Below are 22,792 nucleotides of genomic sequence, written 5' to 3'. Positions count from 1 at the left end.
ATAATAGTTTTTCAAGAACTTTGTTTTTTTCCTCATTTTGTTTATGATGAAGTGGGGTGGTGTGGTTTAGTTAAAAGGGGTGTGGTGTCTGTCAGATGCTATGGATAAACTCTTGCAGATTCATTATTAAAGTTTCTTCATTATCATCATCATCATCAGAAGAAGAGCACAAAAATAAAAAGAAAGTAAATTATAATTAATAATAAAATAATCTTTTAGAAAAATGGCAAAGGTAAAATGGACATCAGATATGGTTGAACAATTAAAATCAAATGTAAAGAAAATAAAGAGTATGTATATAAATGTACAGTACTATTGCCTATTATCTCTCTCTCCCAAAAATGATAATCTTAATCTTTCTAATATATTTTTTTAATTGAATAGAAGCAAATGCTGGTAAACCAATATCAATTAGTCAATTGGCTACACAAATTCAACAGAATAGCTACTTTACTGAATTGACAATAGACCAACTAGTAACGAAAATCAAACATATGATTGCTAAATCAGAGTTGCCAAAATGGATTAAAAATGATCCTGTTCAACAACAACAACAACAACAACAACAACAACAACAACAACAACAACAACAAGATTCATTTGAAACAACATCGGTAGATAATAGTGCCAATACCAATACCAATCCTTCAACTAAAAGATTTAAATATTCAGAATATATTACTCCAAATCCCAATCCTATTCCTCCTCCTCCTCTCCATCATACTTCTCCTTCTACATCTACTCTTCCTCACCCTTATTATCCTCATCCTCCTCCTCCAATTTCTCCTTCTCAATCTCCATCTCCTTATGATCCCTACCATACATTACATAATTTTGTTCAAGTACCAAGAAACCAAACATACCAATATAACTCTTGTCAAACCACTCCTATACAACATAGTAATAATAATAGTATCAATGATCATGTCATTTCAACGTCGCCATATGGACACGGTATCAAGGATACTTTCCCCATTTGGACGCCAAGAGTAGATCTTGTAGAATTAAATTCATTATTTATTCTCAATGTAGAACTTCCAGGTGTTAAAAAAGAGAATATCAATTTGATAACATTGAAATGGGATTCCTGATTATTACAGGTTTTAGGAAAGATTTTTTGGATTATCCTCCAAATATATCTTCACAACCTCCTTTATCTCTTTCCACCATACCATTTATTGTCCCTTCTCCTCCATCTGTTACAAAATCAAAAGTTGATAAATCATCTTCAGATCCCAAAGATTTAAAGTCTTCTGCTATTCCTCCTCCTCCTCCTCCTACTGCTCCTATTTTAAAACAACCAATCATTCAATCTAATAATAATAATAATAATAATAATAATAATAATAATAATAGTACAAGTAAAAATAGTGATTGTAATTCTTTTTTATTAATTAATGAAAAAGAAAAGAATTCTGGAGAACCTGGAAAATATCATCATCGAGAAATAATATATGGTCAATTTAGTAGATCATTAAAACTGATAGAGAATTTAGACTTGGAAGATATATCAGCCAAATTTAATGATGGTATTTTACAAATAACAATTCCAAAGAAAACACCTCCACCTCCCAAACAAATTAAAATTAAATAGAATAGAATCAATCTTCTTTTTAATATTCATAGAATATTCAATGACTCTACACGGAATATTATGACATGCATTGTTTATGTGTAGAATTGTGGAATCCAAAAAATTACAATTCTCGATGAGAAAAACGAGTTTTCATCTAATTTTTTACTACTTTTCATCCAAATTTAATATTTCCCAACCATTCGACGTTAATATTTACTTTTTTTAAATTAATCTAAAATTATTCGATCAATATAAATAGTAGACAATTGTTGATTATTTCAATATCATTCAATTCAAATACAATTAAATACAACATCAATTAAATAATAATATTTTTAACTATTTTAAATATCTAACAAATTAATTAATAATATAAATAATCATGGAATACCAATACATTTATCCATTCATTTTCGGTGATTCTCAATCATCATCCTCACCATCATCAAGATCGTGTAGTAGACAATCAACTACTACTGGAGCACAACAATCACATTGTCAAAGAAAGAGTCAACAAACACCAACTCCATCGTCATGGTCACCAAGAATCGAGATTGCCGAGACAGAGACTGAATTCATTATCAATGCTGAATTGGCAGGTGTCAAAAAGGAAGATATCAATTTAAATATTGAAAGGGATGTTTTAACCATCTCTGGTGACAAGAAGCAAGTTGTTTATGAAACATTGGAATCCACTCCATCTTCACCATCAATTCCAGTAGCCAATAATTCATCAGACAATGATGTCGAATTACCAACAGTCGAAGAAGATTTTGAAGATTTGACACCATCATCAAACAAAGCATCACCATCACCATCAACCGATTCCAATAATAATAACAATAATTCAAGTAAATCAATTCCAGTTACCAATAATAATAATAGTGAAAAGAAAGAATCAAAATCAACAACACAATACCATCGTAGAGAGATTAGTTATGGAAAGTTTAGTAGATCATTTGAATTGACCGATAACCTCGAACTGGAATTAATCACAGCCAAACATACTGATGGTGTTTTACAAATCACTGTTCCAAAGAAGAAACAACTTCCACCAAAACATATTAAAATTAATATTCACTAAATATATTCAATTAATCATTCTCTAAATAGCTGTAAATATAATATTTGTAAATAATTATGTTGCAAAAATAAATAAAAACTATACAACTTGTTCCAATTTGAACTATAATAACTTTTTTAAACATCCAATTCTTGAGAACAAGAAATTGAGAATAATAGTTTATTATCTATTATTCATCATTCATGATGTATGGTGAATGGTATAGTTACCACCATTGAGCACCACGACGACCACCAAAACCATTGTCGATACAAATATCAATATCGATATCGATATCAATGTTGTTGGCACCACAACATCCACGACGACGTCTACAAGCAATGGAATTAACAGAATCACTTGATACATCTGAATAACTTTGGACTGTTACATTTTGATTGGCTCCATGATTGGTAATTGGTGATAGTTTGGATAGGTTTTCTAAAGAGAGAAAAGAAATGGAATAAGAGAAAGAAAGATAGATGGTTGGTAAATAACTGTGAATATATTAAATATGTTTAATTATTTATAATTGTATACATACTAAAGATCATTTTAGAATTGAAAGGATAATTGTTTTTGGTAGTTGATAATAATATTTGTATATGTTTGATTTGATGAATTAAAATAGTTTAAAAAGTAGAGTATTTATTAGTTTGTAAATGATGTAAAACGGTTGTTAAAATCAATCAAAAATCCTAAAGTATTATTCTAAAATGATTACTAATACACCCCCCAATTCTAAAATAGGAATATTTAATATTGTTTGGGATTTTGATTTGATTTTAGGAGTAATTATTGTTGGTTGCTAAAACTATAAATAATGACACTAAAGAGTATTCAATTCATTAAATTAACAATATTAATTAATTCAAATAAATCATTCTATTTACTTTCAATTAAATACCAACAAACAAAATGTTATTCAGTATGTTGTCGAAAATCATTGTCATCCATCGATCCATAGATATCTGTATAATTCTAACATTCCAATTTCCAATTCTCTTCCATTTAAATCTCTTCTTGTTTTAATTTCTCTTTAGAGAATCTATCCCAACTTTCAGCAGTCTCTGGTCATGCTATCCAAAATTCATCTTACCAATCGTCCAATGTGTCAGCAACAGTTGGTGAATCGATGATTGCAGGTAGAGGATGTTGTGGTGGTCGTCGCAATCGTGGTAATAATATTGATATCGATATTGATATTGATATTAATATTGGTCGTGGTAATCGTGGTGCTGACTGTTGTTAAATATCAATATCATTGTGTCCAACCAAACTTTTATCAAAATAAATAATTGATAATCAAATAGTTACCTACCTACATTTCATTTAATTTATTGATTTTCATCATTATCCAAATATTGATTTACAAGTTCGACAACTTCAAAGCATATTGGATTGACTTGATCGCGTTTGATTAAATGTTTGGGTACAAGTTTGTTATCCAATAGGTATTTTACAACATTGTAATTGGGGTTGAAAGAAGGTGTAGCATGGTGAACACCCCATTCAGAGCATCCCTCAGTTCTGTGTTTATGAAGAAACTCTACTATTTCCAGATATCCCGCTCGAGCAGCCTGATCCATAGCCACTTTTGTACATCCTTCTGTTCGATTGAAATGTAAAAACTATAAAGTAAAAAGTAATAATAGTAAATAAAACTTTGTTCAGTCTTAATATAAATTAATTTTACCTTTAAAATTTCAAAATGATTATATCTAGCAGCTTTATCAATGGCATTGGTAGTGCATCCTTCTGTGCGATGGTTGTGAAGATATTGAACAATATGAAAGTGTCCTCTAGCAGATGCAATATCGATTCCAACCTCGGCGTTGAGATGTGGTTGGGTATCAAGTATAAACTATTTTGGTGGAGAAGATATTATCATTGTTAATTAGATGAGTGAACGATAAATCTATTTTAAAATAAATAATTAAAATAAATAAATACCTTGACAATATTTAAATCACCTCTATTGATTGCCATGTCGATTAATTTTTGTTTCCATAAAGCAGGAGATTGATATGATTGTTTTGAGAGATATTGAATGATATCTAACCTACCATTCTTTACTGCACGTTTCAATCCTTTGGCAGTACATTGTTTGTTGAGCTTTTCATGTATAAATATTATTATATCCAAATCAATACTATCATTGAAACAAAGTTCATCTATAATATTGGTATCACATCCTTCTGTCCTATTCTCATAAAGAAACTATTTAAATAAAAAAGAATGAAAAATGATTAATAATTTATAGTTAGTAGCTGATATTATACACTACACTATACTATACCTTTACTATATTCATGTTGTTTTGTTCTGCTGCCGATTTAATGGCTCTTGTTGAACATCCCTCGGTTCTATTTTGATGAAGGAATATTATTGTATCCAAATTCCCATGCCACGCTGCAATTTCCATCGCCTTTGTTGTGCATCCCTCTGACCGATTATTATGAAGGAATTTAATGATTTCAAAGCTATTTGTCATATCCATGGCTCTAGTTGTGCATCCTTCACTTCTATTTTGGTGTAACCATTCCACAACTGAATAGAATCCATTCTGTGCTGCTTTATCCATAGCTCTTTTTGTGCATCCTCCACTTCTATGTTCATGTAGAAACTAGATGAATAAATTGTTTAGTTTGGTTGATTCATTCTTGGATAAAGTGTCATATAAAGTGTTCATACTTTAACAATATCAAGGTGACCACACTCTGATGCCATATCGATTTCATTGGGGTCTGGACTTATTTCAGTTCTATTAAAATGAAGAAACTAATAATAATAATTAGATCATCGTGATTGAATAAAAGAGAGAGAGGAGAGAGAGACAAATACAAACCTTTAATAATTCAATATCTCCATTTAAAATGGCTGATCCCATTGAATCAGTCGAACATCCCTCAGTTGTATTGTAATGAAGAAACTAAATAATTTGATTTGAATAATGGTGATGGTGGTGAGTAAGAAATAATACAGGCTATTGTTGATTGATCTATCTATCTGTTATTAATTACATACCTTTACAATCTCCAATTGAGATGCACGTGAAGCATTATCTATTGCATTGTTTTCTTTTATAAATATGCATTCACCACGATTGTGCAAGTACTCTAAAACATGTAAATGTCCATTTGTTGCCAGAAAATCCAAGTTGGTAATATTGTCAAACTGTACTTGCGCAGAAGGAGGAGAAGAGTCTATATACTCGAGAATCGATAAATGTCCACTTTGAGCAGCCCATTGTCTAGATAGTTTGTAATCAATGGTGGTTGGGTAGTTGTTGACAAAGAACTCAAATATATCTTGTTTTCCATTTCTTATTATCTTTTCAATGTTTACTTTTTGACCTTCAACAAGTGTAGGATTATAATCACCAGACCATTTCAATAGATGTAATAGTGTATCCAATGTTGCATTGGGATGTGAACAATAGAGAGTGATTTCATTCACTCTTCTCTTTAACAATACCTCTTCTCTAGGTGGCAGATAATGTTTGATAAACTCCCATGGCATTGCATACTGTGATATCATTGCAAGATGTGCCAACTTTACAATATCCTTTCCTTTTCTTGTTATTCTATTTCTCCAACCCGGCCCTTTTAATTTGGTTATCTCCTCAACATGATTGAATATCTCTTGTCTGAGATACAGTGATCTAAATACACTGAATAATGATGCTATATCTCTTTCTGTCATCTTATTTGTAAAGAAATAAAAAAAATTAATTTTTGTTTCAAAGACCATCACTTTGTTCTCTTTCACTTGTTATCATGAAACTAATATATAGCATTATATATATATTTAGCATCTGATTCAACCAAAGTAGGAATTTCGCATCGTTTCAACAAAATGATATTGCCAACCATATTCAGCCATAAGGTGGATGAAGTTGTCACATTCCTATCGCAAGATATGCATAAAGCATCTCTTGCAAATAGATCATCAAACTTGTCTGTTTTGATAGCCTCGACCCGAGGTTTTAATTGCGATTCCAATTTGGCTCTGTTCAAAACAACGGTTCGAGTAGTAGACTTGTTAATGGTGTATGAAACTATGCTCAAACAATACAGCTTCCTCTGCACCCACACAAACAGTACCTCTTGTGCACTCATCAAGATAGCCGACCAACTCATCAAAGTCATGTTCACGAGAAGTAAAATGTTGCGTTTCATTGGGTCTGTATTTGTATTACTACTCCTCTATCACTCGAATGAAATACAACATTTTACTTCTCGTCGCCGTCAATGTTCCTTACTTACTATAGGAACCAACTCGATACAAAATAATACGTATAAAGAACAACAACAACAACAAGACAAGAAATATAATTATTATATTTTTAAATATTAATTATTTTGTATTATTTGTAGATAGATCATTTGAATAAGAAGTTGGAGAATAATAGTTTATTATTATCTAGTATTCATCATTGATAACCATGGTGACCGTATTTAATAGTATGGTTACCACCATTGAGCACCACGACGACCACCAAAACCATTGTCGATACAAATATCAATATCGATATCGATATCAATGTTGTTGGCACCACAACATCCACGACGACGTCTGCAAGCAATTGAATTAACATAATCACTTGATACATCTGAATAACTTTGGACTGTTACATTTTGATTGGCTCCGTGATTGGAAATTGGTGATAATTTAGATAGGTTTTCTAAAGAGATGAAAAAAGATGAAAGGAATGGATTGAAAGAGATGAGATAGATGGTTAAATATTAATATTTAATAAATTATTTATAATTTTTTATACTTATTAATTTTATACATACTAAAGATCATTTTAGAATGCGAATTGATTGATTTGGTAGTAAATAGAATTGAAAGAATAATTTTTTTTAATTGTTGATAATATTAATTGTATATGTTTGATTTGATGAAATAAAATAATGTAAAAAGTAGAATATTTATAGTTTGTAAAAGATGTAAAATGGTTGTTAAAATCAATCAAAAATCCTAAAGTATTATTCTAAAATGATTACTAATACACCCCAATTCTAAAATAAGAATATTTAATATTGTTTGGGACTTTGATTTGATTTTTAGAGAATAATTACTGGTTGCTAAAACTATAAATAATGACACTAAAGAGTATTCAATTCATTAAATCAACAAATATTAATTTATTCAAATCAAATCATTCTATTTACTTTCAATTAAATACAAACAAACAAAATGTTATTCAGTATGTTGTCGAAAATCATTTTCATCCATCGATCCATCGATATCTGTATAATTCTAACATTCCAATTTCCAATTCTCTTTCATTTCAATCTCTCTATTATTTTCTTTAGAGAATCTATCCCAACTTTCAGCAGTCTCTGGTCATGCTATCCAAAATTCATCTTACCAATCGTCCAATGTGTCAACAACAGTTGGTGAATCGATGATTGCTAGTAGAGGATGTTGTGGTGGTCGTCGCAATCGTGGTAATAATATTGATATCGATATTGATATTGATATTAATATTGGTCGTGGTAATCGTGGTGCTGATTGTTGTTAAATATACATTGGTCAAATTATAATTTGTTCATCATCATTGTGACCAACCATCAAAATAAATGATTATTTAAAATGATTGATTGTACATACATTTCATTTAATTTATTGATTTTCATCATCATTATCCAAATATTGATTTACAAGTTCGACAACTTCAAAGCATACTGTATTGACTTGATCACGTTTGATTAAATGTTTGGGTACAAGTTTGTTATCCAATAGGTATTTTACAACATTGTAATTGGGTTTGAAAGAAGGTGTAGCATGGTGAACACCCCATTCAGTGCATCCCTCAGTTCTGTGTTTATGAAGAAACTCTACTATTTCCAAATATCCTGAATGTGCTGCTCTATCCATAGCATTGGTTGTACACCCTTCTGTTCGATTAAAATGAAGAAACTATAAAGTAAGAGAATAATAAAAGTAAATAAATAAAACTTTGTCTGTCTGTAAATTAATTAACTTTATACAAAAGGTACCTTTAAAATTTCAAAATGATTATATCTAGCAGCTTGATCCATCGCAGCAGTGGTACATCCTTCCGCGCGATGTTTATGAAGATATTGAACAAGATCAAAGTGTCCTTGAATAGAGGCAATATCAATAGCATTGTGAGTGTTGAGATGTGGTCGACTATCAAGTATAAACTATTTTGGTGGTGGAGAAGATAATATTATCATTGTTAGACAGATGAGTGATCGATAAATCTATTTTAAAATAAATAAATAAATAAATACCTTGACAATATTTAAATCACCTCTTTTGATTGCAGGAAAAATTAATTCTTGTGTCCATAAATCAGGTGGTGTTTGTTTTGAGAGATATTGAATGATATCCAAATTTGTATTCTTTATGGCACTTTTTAATCCTTTGGCACTACATTGTTTGTTGAGCTTTTCATGTAGAAATATGATCATATCCAAACCAACATTGGGTTTACAACAAATTTTATCTATAATATTAGGATCACATCCTTCTGTCCTATTCTCATAAAGAAACTATATAAATAAAAAATTAAAGATTAGTAATCATATAATAAATATCATAATATCTTGTATACACCATACTATACAATACATTTACAGCATTGATGTTATTTTCTTCTGCAGCCCAGTTAATGGCTCTTGTTGTTGCACCTTCAGTTCTATTGTGATGGAGGAAAGTTAAGATATCCAAATTTTGATGCCATGCGGCATAGTCAATTGCCCATGTTGTGCATCCCTCTGACCTATGGGTATGAAGGAATTTAACGATTTCAAAGCTATTTGTCATATCCATAGCATCTTCTGTGCATCCTTCACTTCTAATTTGGTGTAACCATTCTACAACTGAATAAAATCCATTCTTTGCTGCTTTATCCATAGCTCTTTTTGTGCATCCTCCACTTCTATGTTCATGTAGAAACTAGATTAATTAATAGGTTAGTTGATTCATTATTGGATAAAGTGTCATATAGAAACATACTTTAACAATATCAAGGTGACCACACTCTGATGCTATATCGATTGAATTATCCGAACATCCCTCGGTCCTATTAAAATGAAGAAACTATAATAATTATTAGGTTGTTGTTGTTGTTATTATTATTATTGTTATTATTAACAATGCAAACCTTTAATAATTCAATGTCTCCATATAAAATGGCTGAATCCATTGCATTGGTAGTACATCCATTAGTTGTATTGTAATGAAGAAACTAAATAATTTGAATAATGGTGATAGTTGGTTAGTATGAGATATTAATACAGGATATTGTGATTGATCTATCTATTTTAATTACATACCTTTACTACATCCAATTTGGATGTGCATGAAGCATTATCTATTGCATTGTCTCCTTTTATATTACCTCGATCACCTTCACCGCGATTGTGCAAATACTCTAAAACATGTAAATGTCCATATGCTGCCGGAAAATCCAAGTTGATCATATTGTCAAACTCTACTTGAGCAGCAGAAGGAGGAGAAGAATCAATATACTCGAGAATCGATAAATGTCCACTATCAGCTGCCCATTGTCTTGATCGTTTGTAATCAATGGTGGTTGGGTAGTTGTTGACAAAGAATTCAAATATATCTTTGTTTCCATTTCTTATTATCTCTTCAATGTTTACTTTTTGACCTTCAACAAGTGTAGGATTATAATCACCAGACCATTTCAATAGATGTAATAGTGTATCCAATGTTGCATTGGGATGTGAACAATAGAGAGTGATTTCATTCACTCTTCTCTTTAACAATACCTCTTCTCTAGGTGGCAGATAATGTTTGATAAACTCCCATGGCATTGCATACTGTGATATCATTGCAAGATGTGCTAAATTGATGATATCTCTTCCTTTTCTTGTTATTCTTGGTCTCATCCAACCACCATCACTCTGATGATCTTTTAATCTATTATTTATCTCTTCAACATGACTGAATATCTCTTGTCTTAGATACAGTGATCTAAATACACTGAATAATGATGCTCGATCTATGTTAGAGAGAAGAACATGTAACATAGTAGTAGAAGAAGAAGAAATAATAAAAATTTTAATATTAAAATAATATATTTTTACTATCAGTCCAAACCCGCGAGCTTCATCATCATAACCATTTTAGAGACATATATATATTTAGAACTCACATTAGCAATGTAATAAAAAAATAATCGTTGATGATGTATGGTATTTAATAGTATGGTTACCACCATTGAGCACCACGACGACCACCAAAACCATTGTCGATACAAATATCAATATCGATATCGATATCAATGTTGTTGGCACCACAACATCCACGACGACGTCTACAAGCAATGGAATTAACAGAATCACTTGATACATCTGAATAACTTTGGACTGTTACATTTTGATTGGCTCCATGATTGGTAATTGGTGATAATTTGGATAGGTTTTCTAATGAGAGAGAAACGAAAAGTGAAGGAATGGATTGAAAGAGAAGAGATAGATGGTTAATAACTGTAATATTTATAAATTGTACTTTATAATTGTATACATACTAAAGATCATTTTAGAATGCGAGTAATAGAATTGAAAGAATAATTGTTTCTATACTTTGTTTGATTTGATGAATTAAAAGAGTGTAAAAAGTAGAATATTTATAGTTTGTAAATGATGTAAAATGGTTGTTAAAATCAATCAAAAATCCTAAAGTATTATTCTAAAATGATTACCAATACCCCCCAACTCTAAAATAGGAATATTTAATATTGATTGGGATTTTGATTTGATTTTTAGAGTAATTATTGTTGGTTGCTAAACTATAAATAATGACACGAAAGAGTATTCAATTCATCAAATAAACAATATTAATTATTTACTTTTAATCATATACCAACAAACAAAATGTTATTAAGTATTTGTCGAAAATCATTGTCATCCATCGATCCATCGATATCTGTATAATTCTAACATTCCAATTTCCAATTCTCTTTCATTTCAATCTCTCTATTATTTTCTTTAGAGAATCTTTCACAACTTTCAGCAGTCTCTGGTCGTGCCATCCAAAATTCATCTTACCAATCGTCCAATGTGTCAGCAACAGTTGGTGAATCGATGATTGCAGGTAGAGGATGTTGTGGTGGTCGTCGCAATCGTGGTAATAATATTGATATCGATATTGATATTGATATTAATATTGGTCGTGGTAATCGCGGTGATTGTTGTTAAATATACATTAGTGTAAATAAATAATTGATAATCAAATATCTAGATACCTACCTACATACCTTCTTTCATCATCATCATCCAAATATTGATGTCTTGATCGTTTGTAATCAATGGTGGTTGGATAGGTGTTGACAAAGAACTGAAACATATCTTTGTTTCCATTCCTTATTATCTTTTGAGAAATGTTGCATTTGTGAACAATAGAGAGTGATTTCATTCACTTTTCTCTTTATCAACACCCCTTCTCTTGGTGGTGGTAGATAATGTTTGATAAAGCTCCATCGTATTGCAAACTGCGATATCGCATTGCAAGATGTGCCAACTTTACAATACCCTGCCACTCAAACATTAAAGGAAAAGAGTATTTGTTAGATCTAGATTGTTTAAAATCAATGATATCTCAATGATATCTCATTGAACTCAATATACTCAATCCTGGTTAGGACAAGTCAAATATGCAAAGTATTTTGGATAAAATACTAACGACTAACCATCGTCAGTTAGTCGTCTGGATCAACAATTATAAAAAGGATTAGAATAATCCAATAAAGAGACATTCTACATTCTATATTCATCTTTTATTACTATAATTAATAATCATTTACAATCTAATCTAAAGTCATTATTACTATCTATATATTCATATATCTATATATTATTATTATTAATACCTCTCAAACTAATTATATATTTACCTAGTATCTATATAGTTATTACAGTATTCAAGTGTTAGATACATTAGGGAAGGAGGCACGAAACGATTAGCTCAAGGTGTAGTCTTTAAACTCAACAACGATTCATTGTCAATTAAAGATTGGTGTAACATCATCGAAAATACTACCAATCTTGAAGAGTATCGTCATGCTCTTGCCATCACTCAACTCGACAGTCGCATCCTCCAAACCATCAAAGATCGTATGGGCAAGAATGAATTAAAGACGAGGGAAAGTTTGAAGGTCACTACTATGGCAAATTCAAGGCTCTTGAATATCGATTGTCAAGCACCAACAACGTCATGAAATACATTACTCATATCTACTTACTACATACGTATATTATCTCATATCTCTCCCTCATATTTACTCTGTCTTATTGTTGTCTTATCATCTCGATACACTTCTATCTCTCTACCACTTGCGCTATCTACACTAATATACACCAATGTATTTATTTTTTTAATATATTATATTAGCAGAATTAATCTTCGAGTAGTTTGTATCTGATGTATTATCAAAAAAGGTTAAGAATCATTAAATAATATTATTATATACTCAGACAATCAAAGTAGATATAGGTTTGGTCACCATAAATCTAGATGACATAAAAGAAAACCTCAATGATATAAAAGTAGAAGCAACGAATACGATCATCCTTCCTGCACTCACACAAACAGTACCTCTTGTACACTCATCAAGATAGCCGACCAACTCATCAAAGTCACGATGGTGCAGAGTAAAATGTTGCGTTTCATTGGGTCTGTACATTTGTATTACTACTCCTCTATCACTCGAATGAAATACAACATTTTACTTTGCGTCGACTGATGATCATCCCTTACTGCAACAACACAAGGTAACAACAATATCTAAATCTATATTAACCATCTCTGTTCTTATACCTACCTGCTTTAATAATTAAATTAATAAATAGATATTTTCACCAACGCATTTGCGTAAAATTGCAAAGATGGATACTAGGCTATTCATTTTACAATAACAGATACAACAATGAGTAATAGTAATAATAATAATCAAACAAGAGAAAAACTAAATCATTCAAGAGGATTAGGATTATTAGAAAGATATCAAGTATCAAAACAACTAGCCAATGTTTATGGTACACTCCTCCTATCTGCTCATATACAATTAGATTATCCTCTTCCTTTTAATAATAATAATAATAACAATAACAATGATAATGACAATGTAGATAGATATCTATACAACAAGTTGTCAAGAGCTATTCAACTATTATGTAATGAACAACCATTGTTATCGGTTACGATTGCAGATATTGAAACAACCACACCACGTTTCAATCCCATTGATTCGATAGATTACAATGACTTGGTTACTGTTGATCATGGTATTGCATTCTTTGACGACACCGTATTGACCAGTGTATTAGAAAAGGAGATTGGAACAGACTTTGATTTGACTAGCAAGACTGTTCCACTCTGGAGATTACACATCCTCACACATCAAGACCGATCAACTGAGCTGTTTGTCATTCTCACCGTTCACCATGTCATTAGTGATGGATTAAGTACTACTATCATTCTATCTCGTTTATTAGAGTTGTTAAATCAACCAGAAACAAAAACAGAAACAGAATCAAATGACAATGATGAAAATGGACAAGATGGAGCAACCAACAACAACAACAACATAATCATTGATAATAGTACAAAATTGAATGAATCATTGGATAAACGTACACCACATCATCCAACTGCAATGGATCTACTACCAATCATTATTAAACATAAATTGCTACCATCGTTTATCACTCGATATTTTGAAGTACCTTTTTGGGCTGGTCAAACACCCGCTGTTAAACAAACGCACAATACATTGGTTCGTGTCTTTGAAATACCAGCTGACAAGTTTACCAAACTATTAAACAAATGTAAGTTGGAAAAGACAACTCCACACGCTGCCATCTACATCTCTACCATCTTGGCCAACCTCATTGCACTGTCACAAGACACCATGTCACTACGTACATGTACACCGATCAACGCTAGATCACTCTGTGTCCCCGAAGCACCACAATCAGAGGTTGGTAACTTTGTAGGATCATTTGACAGATCCAAATCATACTCTGCAACCATCCTAAGGGAATCCAACCAATTTTGGGAAGCTTGTAGAGAATACAAAACTGATCTGGCAGCAAGCAGCATAGGTGCAATTAAAAGTACAAACATGTTACATTATGTTGGTGACTTTCCATCTAAATGGATAGAATTTTGGACATCTAAATTGACATCAACTCCAATGGGTAGATCATGTAGTTTTGAAGTAAGTGATGTTGGTCGATGGGGACAACAACAACAACAACAACAAACGAGTCAACCACAACAATGGAAATTAATTTCATCAACCTATGCACAAAGTGCAAATGTATACGGATCAACATTCAACATTAATTTGGTATCTGTTTGTGGATCAAGTAGAGCAACTTGTACTTGGCAAAAAGGATCAGTTGATGAAAATACAATTCAAACAATCATTGATAATATTTTACAAAGTTTAGATAATTGTATTCATTCAAATTAAATTCAGATACAAACCTTCTTTTTTGTTGTAAATAAATTATATTGTCTGTTCCGCTACTTTATTTTTTCTGGAGGTGACTAATGCTTTCGGAAAAATTTATTTGTTTGCTATAGCATAGTACGTACTTCCTATTATACTTTTAATCAACCAATGTCTTTAACGACAACAACAACATTTAATGATGTATATCAAAATGACATATATCAGATCATTGATATTCAGTCATATCGATCAAATATTCAAAGTAGAGTATGACGAAAAGAGAAGTGATGCAAATAGAATTGATGCAAAGAGATATATGGGTCCAAAGGAAGAGATATCATTCAATTACCACTTGCAATGATATCAAGGTATGCAATGCCATTACAGTTTATTCGCCATTATCTACCATCAACCGATCAAGTATTACCTCAAAGAAAAGTACAAGTAATCGATCGATATTGTTGTCATCCCAATGCAACATTGGATACACTCAAATATCTATTGGAATGGGCACCCGATTATATATCTGGTGATGATGACATGTTGAAAATGAAAAGATAGAGTTGGTTGAATTCATCATCAAGAGTTATCCACACACATTAGAGAATCAACAACGTATCAGGTTGAGTGATATATGTAAGAGAGGTATCTCTCGACAATCAAGTTACTCTACACACTAAAGAGTGTACTACTAAATGATCATGATGCAATGTATGAAGCAGCTAGTAAAGGATTCATTGACATTTTAAAGTATTTACATGAAAGAAATGTAGTTCTACTGGTGCAATGGAGGTAAGATCAATAACAAATACTAAGTAATATAAACTGCATCCAAACATTAACTAAAACTATTTATTTATTTATTGGCATCAACCTACCTATATTAACATACATTTTTTATTTTATTTTATAATAGTTTCTTCATGGTCAAGAAAACATCAAGGTGTATTCACTCAAGGGGTTATGGTTAATGCAGCAAAAGAAGGATTATTAGATGTCGTTGAATTTCTACATTATAATAGATCTGATGAGCAATAATAGATCTGATGATGTATCCATTAATTGTTGTAAAGTTCCTTTATGATCGTAAAGGATCGTAGTGAAGATGCAACAACCGAAGCTCTAGAAAAAGCAATTACAAATGGACACACTGAAACGGTTGAATATCTTGCTCAAGTTGTTAAATGTGAATGTTCATTAAAGGCGGTTTAAAAAGCAATCCAAAAAGGTAGATTTGATATTATATCTCTTCTTTATGATAATTATCAAAACAATACTGATGAAATTTGGAGAAGAAATAAGATGCCTTTGTCAGCCAAATTCGGAGTTAGAGCATTGACACTAATTTTGACCCCGGTATTGATGAAAAGATTATTACTCATCTGTTTCTTTTTTACTCTAAAATTAAATCATAATAAATCATCAAATATATTGATCAATTTTTAATCATTGGTAGTTGTTGGTGATGATTTGGTTGATGGTTCTTCTGGTTTTTGACAATTTACAAGATATGTATAAATACTTTCTAATAATATTTGGTCACCAGATAATCTAGAAAAGAAAGAATAATAATATTGTTAATAATAAAATATAAATAATATCAACAGTTTTGTTTTTTTTTCATTTAACATACGATTGTTTAATAGCATCAAAATTGGTAACTGATGCATGAGGTGAAGCTAGAGGTGTTGCTAATAGAGTTGATTGAATTGTTGGGATATTTAAATTGACACCAGTTGGTAAAAGATTGATGGTTGATGGTATTGGTTGGTTGAGTGTAATGTAGTGTTTGAGTGTCTCGTGATATCTAAGAGTCTTTACAAAAAGTTCACGTAATTTGTCTTCAAGATAGATGATACATGATTCTGGTGGCATTCCAATCGTCCAAAAATGAACAATAGTATTTAAAATCGATGAAACATATTCTGAAAAGTTGGCTTTTAAAATCTTTACATCTGGATATGATGTTTGGTTCACTGTAATTGGATTTGTATCACTCCAAAGATTTTCTTTACTAACTACTACTAATTCACATGATCTAAAATAAATAAAAAAAAAGAGTTAGATATTGGTTATTTTTTATTTTGATTTGTGTTTTCTTACGATTTTGTAGTATCAGCAATAATAGCAGTAAATTCTCTGACTGGAGAAGGGAATGGATGATAATCAATCCATAATCTAAGATCATCTACCAATTGAGGGAAAAAATCGTTTTTGGGAACGGCCAAGATAGATTGATCACTAACATATTTGGTCGAATACCCACCCAACATTGATCTAGGTAGATTGTGAATAAAAGATGGTACTGTGGAATCATAACTTCCAATATTGAAATTGGTAGTTGGTAATGGAATTGATGGTGGTGGAGATGTTGGAGTTGATTTTGATGGTGTCCCATTACCATGTTGATAAATAGGTGGCATTGTTGAATATTTCATTGGTGTATGACTATTATGATTATTAAATGTTTGATTATTATTATTAAATGATGATCCCATTGGTACAGATGAAGAAGATGGAGTTCCTTGTTGTTGATGTTCTGCTGTATTACTGTTATTATTATTATTATTATTTGATGATTGATCAAAAATAAAAGGTTTACCAAGATCATCACCACTATACATATTTGAAAGATTATTTATATTATTTTTGTTGATTACCAATTCAAAGGAACGCCAAAAATAACTAATAACTTGTAAAAACTTTTTGGCAACATCTTCTTTGGGTGCAATCAGTACAAGTTTGGATAGACGTTGTTGTGCCTTTACATTTCGACACTGTGGTGAAAGACATCCAGTGTAACCAACCATCTCAGCCATTTGATTGATAAATTGATTCTCGTAATTATAAAGTGTATTGCATCGGTCTGCTGTACATCGATAGGCAGTTGAATTGGTACAACTTGCCAACATATTTGCCAACCATGTTAAATTATATGTTAAAATTGATGATATCATTGTTGTTAAAAAACTAAATAGAAAATAAAATAGAAAAAGTTAATTAATATTTGTATAAATAATATTTTGATTTTTTTGTTTTGATTCATCTTACAATTTTGTTTTTGGAGTATTATATAAAGGTAATAAATCACGTAAATTATCCAAAAATGTAATAAAATATTGTCTCTTTGTACTTGGGTGACTTAAACTATCAATCCATAATGGTTTCTCTAATCTTGGTGCATAATATAAATCCTTTATATATTGTCTAAATTTTTCTACTTCTCTATAAATTTGATTTACTTCTGTTAATCCAAATCCAGACAACTAAACAAACAAAATAAAAATAAAAAAAAGAATGTTAATATTATAAAATATTTAATTATTATTTCTTTTTTTTTTTCTTGCTTCTACTTACAGAACCATGATTTGATGGTTTCATTTGAGTAAATTTTGAATAAATTTGATTCTTTAATAATTTGATGATTGGTTTAATTCTCATATCGATATATACAAAATGGGTCATGATGAATTGATGGAATCTTGAAATGGGATTATCAACAGCCTCTGAAACAGGTGTCAAACTGTCATTACGTGGTCCAAAAATAATACAAAGTGCCAATGTCACCTTTTTTATCTGTGGTTGAGATTGTAATGGTGATTTGGGCATGACTCTTGCTCCCATTGTCGAAGATGATCTTGATCTCATCGTACTTGCATTATTAGTTGATGATGATAAATTGTTTGTTGTTGTTGTGTTTGTTGTAGTTGTAGTTGTCTTGTTTGGTGAAGATGTTGAGGAAGTTGGTAAATTACCTCCGCTTGTTGTCAATGTAGGTTTGACAACATTTGGTACATTTGATTTCAAGTCGGCTACAGTATCATCTTTTGTCAATGTAGAAGAATTGCTATTACTATTACTATCTTTTGCACTACTACAACTTGGGTCAGCAGCTTGAGCATGTTCAACTTGTTTAGATAGATCTTGTAGAGTTGCCGATGAAGCAGACTTTTTCATCTCTTCAAGTGGTGCTGCTGAAGCAGGTGATGGAGGAGTGATGATGGTTGTTAATGGACGACCTGTGTTGGTGGTGTTGTTGTTGTTTGTCGATGACGATGATGATTGGGGTGATGTAGGTGGTTTAGTTTCTTCTCTTTGCAAGTTTAAAGTAAACAATTTAGTGAGCAACATTTGATTGTTTTCGGGAAGATAGTGTATCTTGGTAGTAGTGCCTTGAAAGTTCATTGGCACCGTTCCAAACATCATCTCTTTTAACATTTCAACCTTGCCTCTTGGTTTGACCGGTGACTGACTACCCTTTCCATTGGCCATTGTCTTGTTTGGTGTTTGTTGTTGTTGTTGTTGTGGTTGTGGCTGCTGCGGTTGTACTCCACCATTCTTATTCTTTATATTATCAATTGACAATGTATCAAATAATATTGATGCTGAATTTTGATATGCCTAAAAATCATAAAGAAAGAAAGAAAGAAAGAAGAAATATATTATATTATTAGTCTCTCGGGATCATCCTCCTCCAACAATACAATACATACAACTAATCTAATCTGTTCATTTAGAATCTCAGGTGATTGAGGTTTAGCAGATTCCTTTTGAAAGAACTTGAAGAAATCCATTCTATTCTAATTCTATATACATAATCGACAATATATGTCTTTCTCTCTCTCTCTCTCTCTTTAATTATTACTCCGATTGATTGATTGGTTGATGAATGATTTAATGCATTCAATTTCTCTTCTCTTCTCTCCACTATCAACTGTGCACTGTGCCTACTGTCTACTATGATAACTGTTAACTATATTATTTATATATATATTGTGTCTTGAACAGACAGACAGACAGATAGGACAATCAATGATTAGCACTATGCGGACGTGTGTTTATCTATCAAAAAAAATCATGAAAAAAAAAAATGAAGTGGGGACGATGGATAACCCAATTCGGACAATGTGGCTGAAACCCCGAATGGGATGGGTTTCTATCCAATGATCTCAAAATAATGAGAATATATCTTGTAATATTAATTAGATAAATATGAAATAGTTATAGTTATAGTTATGGTTATAGTTATAGTTTTGGTTGGTTGGGGGGTTGTTAGTAATATATTATAATTTATTTAATTAGGAATCATATTTTGGATCGCGGTCGGGGTCGGAACAAGTAGATGGCATTCTATTAATCAGAGCTACTGGATATCCACTATTGTATTGTATTGTTTAGTTGAATGTATTTAGTTTTCGAGTGGAGTGTTGACAATGGTGAGTAATTCAGCGACAGCCTTGACAGTTTCTGGAGCAAACTTGGCAAATGAGGTATTGATATCGGCCAACTTGCCATCAGCACCGTACATGTCTCTGGAGAGAGTGAGTTCAACCTTGTGTTGGACAAGTCTCATCTTGAGGCCAGAGTTGGCCAAGACGTGTGAGAGTTGGTTGTTGGCAGAGGCACCACCAACGAAGCCATAAGAGACAACAAGTGCTGGCTTCTTGTTCCACTCGGTAAACAAGTAGTCAATGCCGTTTTTAATTGAGGGTGAATAACCACTATTATACTCACAGGTCACAAATACGAATCCATCAAATTGAGCGATCTTGTCTATAGGTATAAAGATAAAAGTTAGACCATCCAAAAAAAAACCTGGGAAAATATATAAAAAAAAAAATCAAGTATTTATAAATAACATACCTCTCCATTGCTTAGCGAGTTCAGTAGTGTAGGCACCATTCAAGTACATTGGTGGGTAAGCTTCATCGTATCTATAAAAGGTAGGAGAGGGAAAGAAAGCGATTAGTAAAAAGTACTAAAAAAGAGTCTTTGTTGTAAAGGATATAAATAGATATATATATATAGTACATACAATGGCAAGTTCCATGTCTTGAGATCGATAATTTCGACGGTGAATGATGATTCAATGCCAGAGGCTTGGACGAACCAGTTGGCAACAGTGTCACCAATACGGTGAGTTCTCACTGAGCCAATGATGACAGCGATCTTCTTGGAGCTGGCGGTAGTGGTAGTTGGTTCCATTTCTATTTATTTGTATGTATATTTATATTTGTGTAGAATATAATATGATTTTTTAACCGTGGAGAAAAGAGACCTTTAAATCACCAATGGTCAACAGACACATGCTCCCATAGACTTTGAAAAAAAAAAAAAAAATCCAAAGAGCCAAGACGACTGAGCTGAAGTCAAGCAGAACACCAGAAGCCAATGAAAAAATCGACACGTTCAGGATCTAGATATCTCGCTCTTCTTCTTCGGAATGCGTATAAATTCTTTCCTGAACTTTTGGTATAGATATAAACGTCGTTGTCCTGTGATGTCATGACCATCATTATTGGAGATTGTTCTGGATGATGATAATAATAGATTATTGGATTGGGATCAAGAATATAAATATATACAAGCAAGCAGTTATTGTTATTAATTACATTATTTATTCAAAAAATTAGAGGAGGAAGAGTCGGAAGAGCTAGAAGAGTTTATCCATTTTAAATAAACATTTGTAAATCTAACCTGGTCATCGTAATAGGAGGTATCTTTATCTTGAATGATTTGATTACAATATTCAATTTGTGATGAACGTTTCATTATATTACATATATCATCTGATGTTGTTACTGTGATTATTATTTCTTTGTTCCAATATAAATATAGTGCGCGTTTATGACACCACAGTGATTCATGAGCTGGATAAAGATGAATATATTTATCGGTGAATCGCATTTCATTGGTCCAGATTTCATAGACTTGATTCAAAGTCCAACCAAACACAACATGATCCTTGAACAATTGCACCAATATTAAATATCGATGATGGTATGCACTATGATCCGATACATTCCTCTCTACCCATTTTTCAACTCTATTTAAATCTTCTATCAACTAGAGTTTTCATTACAATTGTAAGTATAATATTAAATCACTTTACTTTCCTTTCTTTCATTCTTTTACATACATTTTGACAAGTTAATTGATTTGGCCTATTTAAAGCCCACCAACGATGAGTCCAAGCATAATAGTTTCTTGGGTAGATTTCACCTACTCTTTTACACACTACTAGTTCCAATTCAAGGTTGAATGCATGTGGAGCGTGATTAAGTACCCAACGTCGATGACACCATGCCTCTCCACTCTTTGGATGTTTGGTGAATACAAGATTCAACAATTTGATCTCTTGTTCTGCAGTCGTGTAGTTGCTCAGACACAATAGTTTCTTTCTAACATTGAGTGCTGTTATATTCTCTGCATTGACAAACAATATAGCTCTAGATAAATGATTTAATTCTAGTATTGTATCATCTGACAAGTTGATGGTAGTAGACTGCGACTGACTATTACTAGAACTACCATCATAATTTCTAAAATCATCACCAATACTAATCAACAATTTGTTCAATGTTTCAAAGCAGTACCTATAAATAGCTGGAATGAATCTAAAAGAGACAGCTAGATTATTCTCTACCATCAAGAATGGTTTCTCTTCTTCTCCATCAAACTTTTTTGTTGATACTATTAATCCTAACTCTTTTCTAAATAAAAGATAGATAGATAAGATTAACAATCAATCATTCATTCATCATTCATATTTAACATACATATTTGGATTACTTTCAATTAAACTATTTAACTTTTGGTACAACTCCATCTTTTGATTTTAAAATTAATTTAATAAAAAGTGTGAAGAGACACTAACTATGATGAGGAAGATTGTTGTGAAAAACGA

General features: G+C 31.6%; 16 protein-coding genes across 16 annotated transcripts; 8 read left to right on the top strand and 8 right to left on the bottom strand.

Moving 5' to 3' along the window:
- Positions 1-223: 223 nt before the first annotated feature.
- DFA_04014 (uncharacterized protein) lies at positions 224-1,599 on the top strand (the record flags this gene model as incomplete). Its single annotated transcript, XM_004366367.1, has 4 exons — positions 224-290; positions 385-1,041; positions 1,101-1,529; positions 1,595-1,599. 4 exons carry the CDS (start codon positions 224-226, stop codon positions 1,597-1,599), a joined length of 1,158 nt encoding a protein of 385 aa, XP_004366424.1.
- Positions 1,600-1,958: 359 nt separating this feature from the next.
- Positions 1,959-2,660, top strand: hspG8 (heat shock protein Hsp20 domain-containing protein; the record flags this gene model as incomplete). The annotated part of the gene is made up of 1 exon (XM_004366366.1): positions 1,959-2,660. The coding sequence occupies one exon, from the start codon at positions 1,959-1,961 to the stop codon at positions 2,658-2,660; it is 702 nt and encodes a 233-aa protein (XP_004366423.1).
- A 205-nt stretch (positions 2,661-2,865) lies between these two features.
- Positions 2,866-3,193, bottom strand: DFA_04012 (uncharacterized protein; the record flags this gene model as incomplete). Its single annotated transcript, XM_004366365.1, has 2 exons — positions 2,866-3,080; positions 3,184-3,193. 2 exons carry the CDS (start codon positions 3,191-3,193, stop codon positions 2,866-2,868), a joined length of 225 nt encoding a protein of 74 aa, XP_004366422.1.
- Positions 3,194-3,557: 364 nt separating this feature from the next.
- On the top strand, positions 3,558-3,891 carry DFA_04011 (uncharacterized protein; the record flags this gene model as incomplete). Its single annotated transcript, XM_004366364.1, has 2 exons — positions 3,558-3,567; positions 3,683-3,891. The coding sequence occupies 2 exons, from the start codon at positions 3,558-3,560 to the stop codon at positions 3,889-3,891; spliced, it is 219 nt and encodes a 72-aa protein (XP_004366421.1).
- Positions 3,892-4,536: 645 nt separating this feature from the next.
- DFA_04010 (uncharacterized protein) lies at positions 4,537-6,344 on the bottom strand (the record flags this gene model as incomplete). Its single annotated transcript, XM_004366363.1, has 6 exons — positions 4,537-4,557; positions 4,593-4,859; positions 4,939-5,265; positions 5,334-5,420; positions 5,488-5,571; positions 5,667-6,344. The coding sequence occupies 6 exons, from the start codon at positions 6,342-6,344 to the stop codon at positions 4,537-4,539; spliced, it is 1,464 nt and encodes a 487-aa protein (XP_004366420.1).
- Positions 6,345-7,111: 767 nt separating this feature from the next.
- Positions 7,112-7,451, bottom strand: DFA_04009 (uncharacterized protein; the record flags this gene model as incomplete). Its single annotated transcript, XM_004366362.1, has 2 exons — positions 7,112-7,326; positions 7,442-7,451. The coding sequence occupies 2 exons, from the start codon at positions 7,449-7,451 to the stop codon at positions 7,112-7,114; spliced, it is 225 nt and encodes a 74-aa protein (XP_004366419.1).
- Positions 7,452-7,844: 393 nt separating this feature from the next.
- On the top strand, positions 7,845-8,172 carry DFA_04008 (uncharacterized protein; the record flags this gene model as incomplete). The annotated part of the gene is made up of 2 exons (XM_004366361.1): positions 7,845-7,854; positions 7,964-8,172. 2 exons carry the CDS (start codon positions 7,845-7,847, stop codon positions 8,170-8,172), a joined length of 219 nt encoding a protein of 72 aa, XP_004366418.1.
- A 101-nt stretch (positions 8,173-8,273) lies between these two features.
- Positions 8,274-10,675, bottom strand: DFA_04007 (uncharacterized protein; the record flags this gene model as incomplete). The annotated part of the gene is made up of 7 exons (XM_004366360.1): positions 8,274-8,570; positions 8,642-8,818; positions 8,909-9,169; positions 9,249-9,575; positions 9,636-9,719; positions 9,775-9,867; positions 9,956-10,675. 7 exons carry the CDS (start codon positions 10,673-10,675, stop codon positions 8,274-8,276), a joined length of 1,959 nt encoding a protein of 652 aa, XP_004366417.1.
- Positions 10,676-10,856: 181 nt separating this feature from the next.
- Positions 10,857-11,185, bottom strand: DFA_04006 (uncharacterized protein; the record flags this gene model as incomplete). Its single annotated transcript, XM_004366359.1, has 2 exons — positions 10,857-11,155; positions 11,176-11,185. The coding sequence occupies 2 exons, from the start codon at positions 11,183-11,185 to the stop codon at positions 10,857-10,859; spliced, it is 309 nt and encodes a 102-aa protein (XP_004366416.1).
- A 336-nt stretch (positions 11,186-11,521) lies between these two features.
- DFA_04005 (uncharacterized protein) lies at positions 11,522-12,864 on the top strand (the record flags this gene model as incomplete). Its single annotated transcript, XM_004366358.1, has 4 exons — positions 11,522-11,575; positions 11,642-11,837; positions 11,889-11,944; positions 12,565-12,864. The coding sequence occupies 4 exons, from the start codon at positions 11,522-11,524 to the stop codon at positions 12,862-12,864; spliced, it is 606 nt and encodes a 201-aa protein (XP_004366415.1).
- Positions 12,865-13,572: 708 nt separating this feature from the next.
- DFA_04004 (uncharacterized protein) lies at positions 13,573-15,123 on the top strand (the record flags this gene model as incomplete). The annotated part of the gene is made up of 1 exon (XM_004366357.1): positions 13,573-15,123. The coding sequence occupies one exon, from the start codon at positions 13,573-13,575 to the stop codon at positions 15,121-15,123; it is 1,551 nt and encodes a 516-aa protein (XP_004366414.1).
- Positions 15,124-15,316: 193 nt separating this feature from the next.
- Positions 15,317-15,466, top strand: DFA_04003 (uncharacterized protein; the record flags this gene model as incomplete). Its single annotated transcript, XM_004366356.1, has 1 exon — positions 15,317-15,466. One exon carries the CDS (start codon positions 15,317-15,319, stop codon positions 15,464-15,466), a length of 150 nt encoding a protein of 49 aa, XP_004366413.1.
- A 334-nt stretch (positions 15,467-15,800) lies between these two features.
- On the top strand, positions 15,801-16,317 carry DFA_04002 (uncharacterized protein; the record flags this gene model as incomplete). The annotated part of the gene is made up of 3 exons (XM_004366355.1): positions 15,801-15,816; positions 16,022-16,136; positions 16,179-16,317. 3 exons carry the CDS (start codon positions 15,801-15,803, stop codon positions 16,315-16,317), a joined length of 270 nt encoding a protein of 89 aa, XP_004366412.1.
- A 230-nt stretch (positions 16,318-16,547) lies between these two features.
- Positions 16,548-19,679, bottom strand: DFA_04001 (uncharacterized protein; the record flags this gene model as incomplete). Its single annotated transcript, XM_004366354.1, has 6 exons — positions 16,548-16,656; positions 16,739-17,143; positions 17,209-18,075; positions 18,157-18,371; positions 18,463-19,506; positions 19,599-19,679. 6 exons carry the CDS (start codon positions 19,677-19,679, stop codon positions 16,548-16,550), a joined length of 2,721 nt encoding a protein of 906 aa, XP_004366411.1.
- A 614-nt stretch (positions 19,680-20,293) lies between these two features.
- Positions 20,294-21,090, bottom strand: DFA_04000 (uncharacterized protein; the record flags this gene model as incomplete). Its single annotated transcript, XM_004366353.1, has 3 exons — positions 20,294-20,658; positions 20,749-20,819; positions 20,921-21,090. The coding sequence occupies 3 exons, from the start codon at positions 21,088-21,090 to the stop codon at positions 20,294-20,296; spliced, it is 606 nt and encodes a 201-aa protein (XP_004366410.1).
- Positions 21,091-21,498: 408 nt separating this feature from the next.
- DFA_03999 (uncharacterized protein) lies at positions 21,499-22,714 on the bottom strand (the record flags this gene model as incomplete). The annotated part of the gene is made up of 3 exons (XM_004366352.1): positions 21,499-21,951; positions 22,025-22,598; positions 22,665-22,714. 3 exons carry the CDS (start codon positions 22,712-22,714, stop codon positions 21,499-21,501), a joined length of 1,077 nt encoding a protein of 358 aa, XP_004366409.1.
- Between the last annotated feature and the right edge of the window lie 78 nt (positions 22,715-22,792).

This window comes from Cavenderia fasciculata (genome assembly GCF_000203815.1).
Source record: "Cavenderia fasciculata unplaced genomic scaffold Scf_Dfasci-G-b-285a01.f1-5, whole genome shotgun sequence".
Classification (NCBI taxonomy): Eukaryota; Evosea; class Eumycetozoa; order Acytosteliales; family Cavenderiaceae; genus Cavenderia; species Cavenderia fasciculata.
Note: the sequence above shows the minus strand (reverse complement) of the source record. Positions and strands in the feature narration are given on the sequence as shown.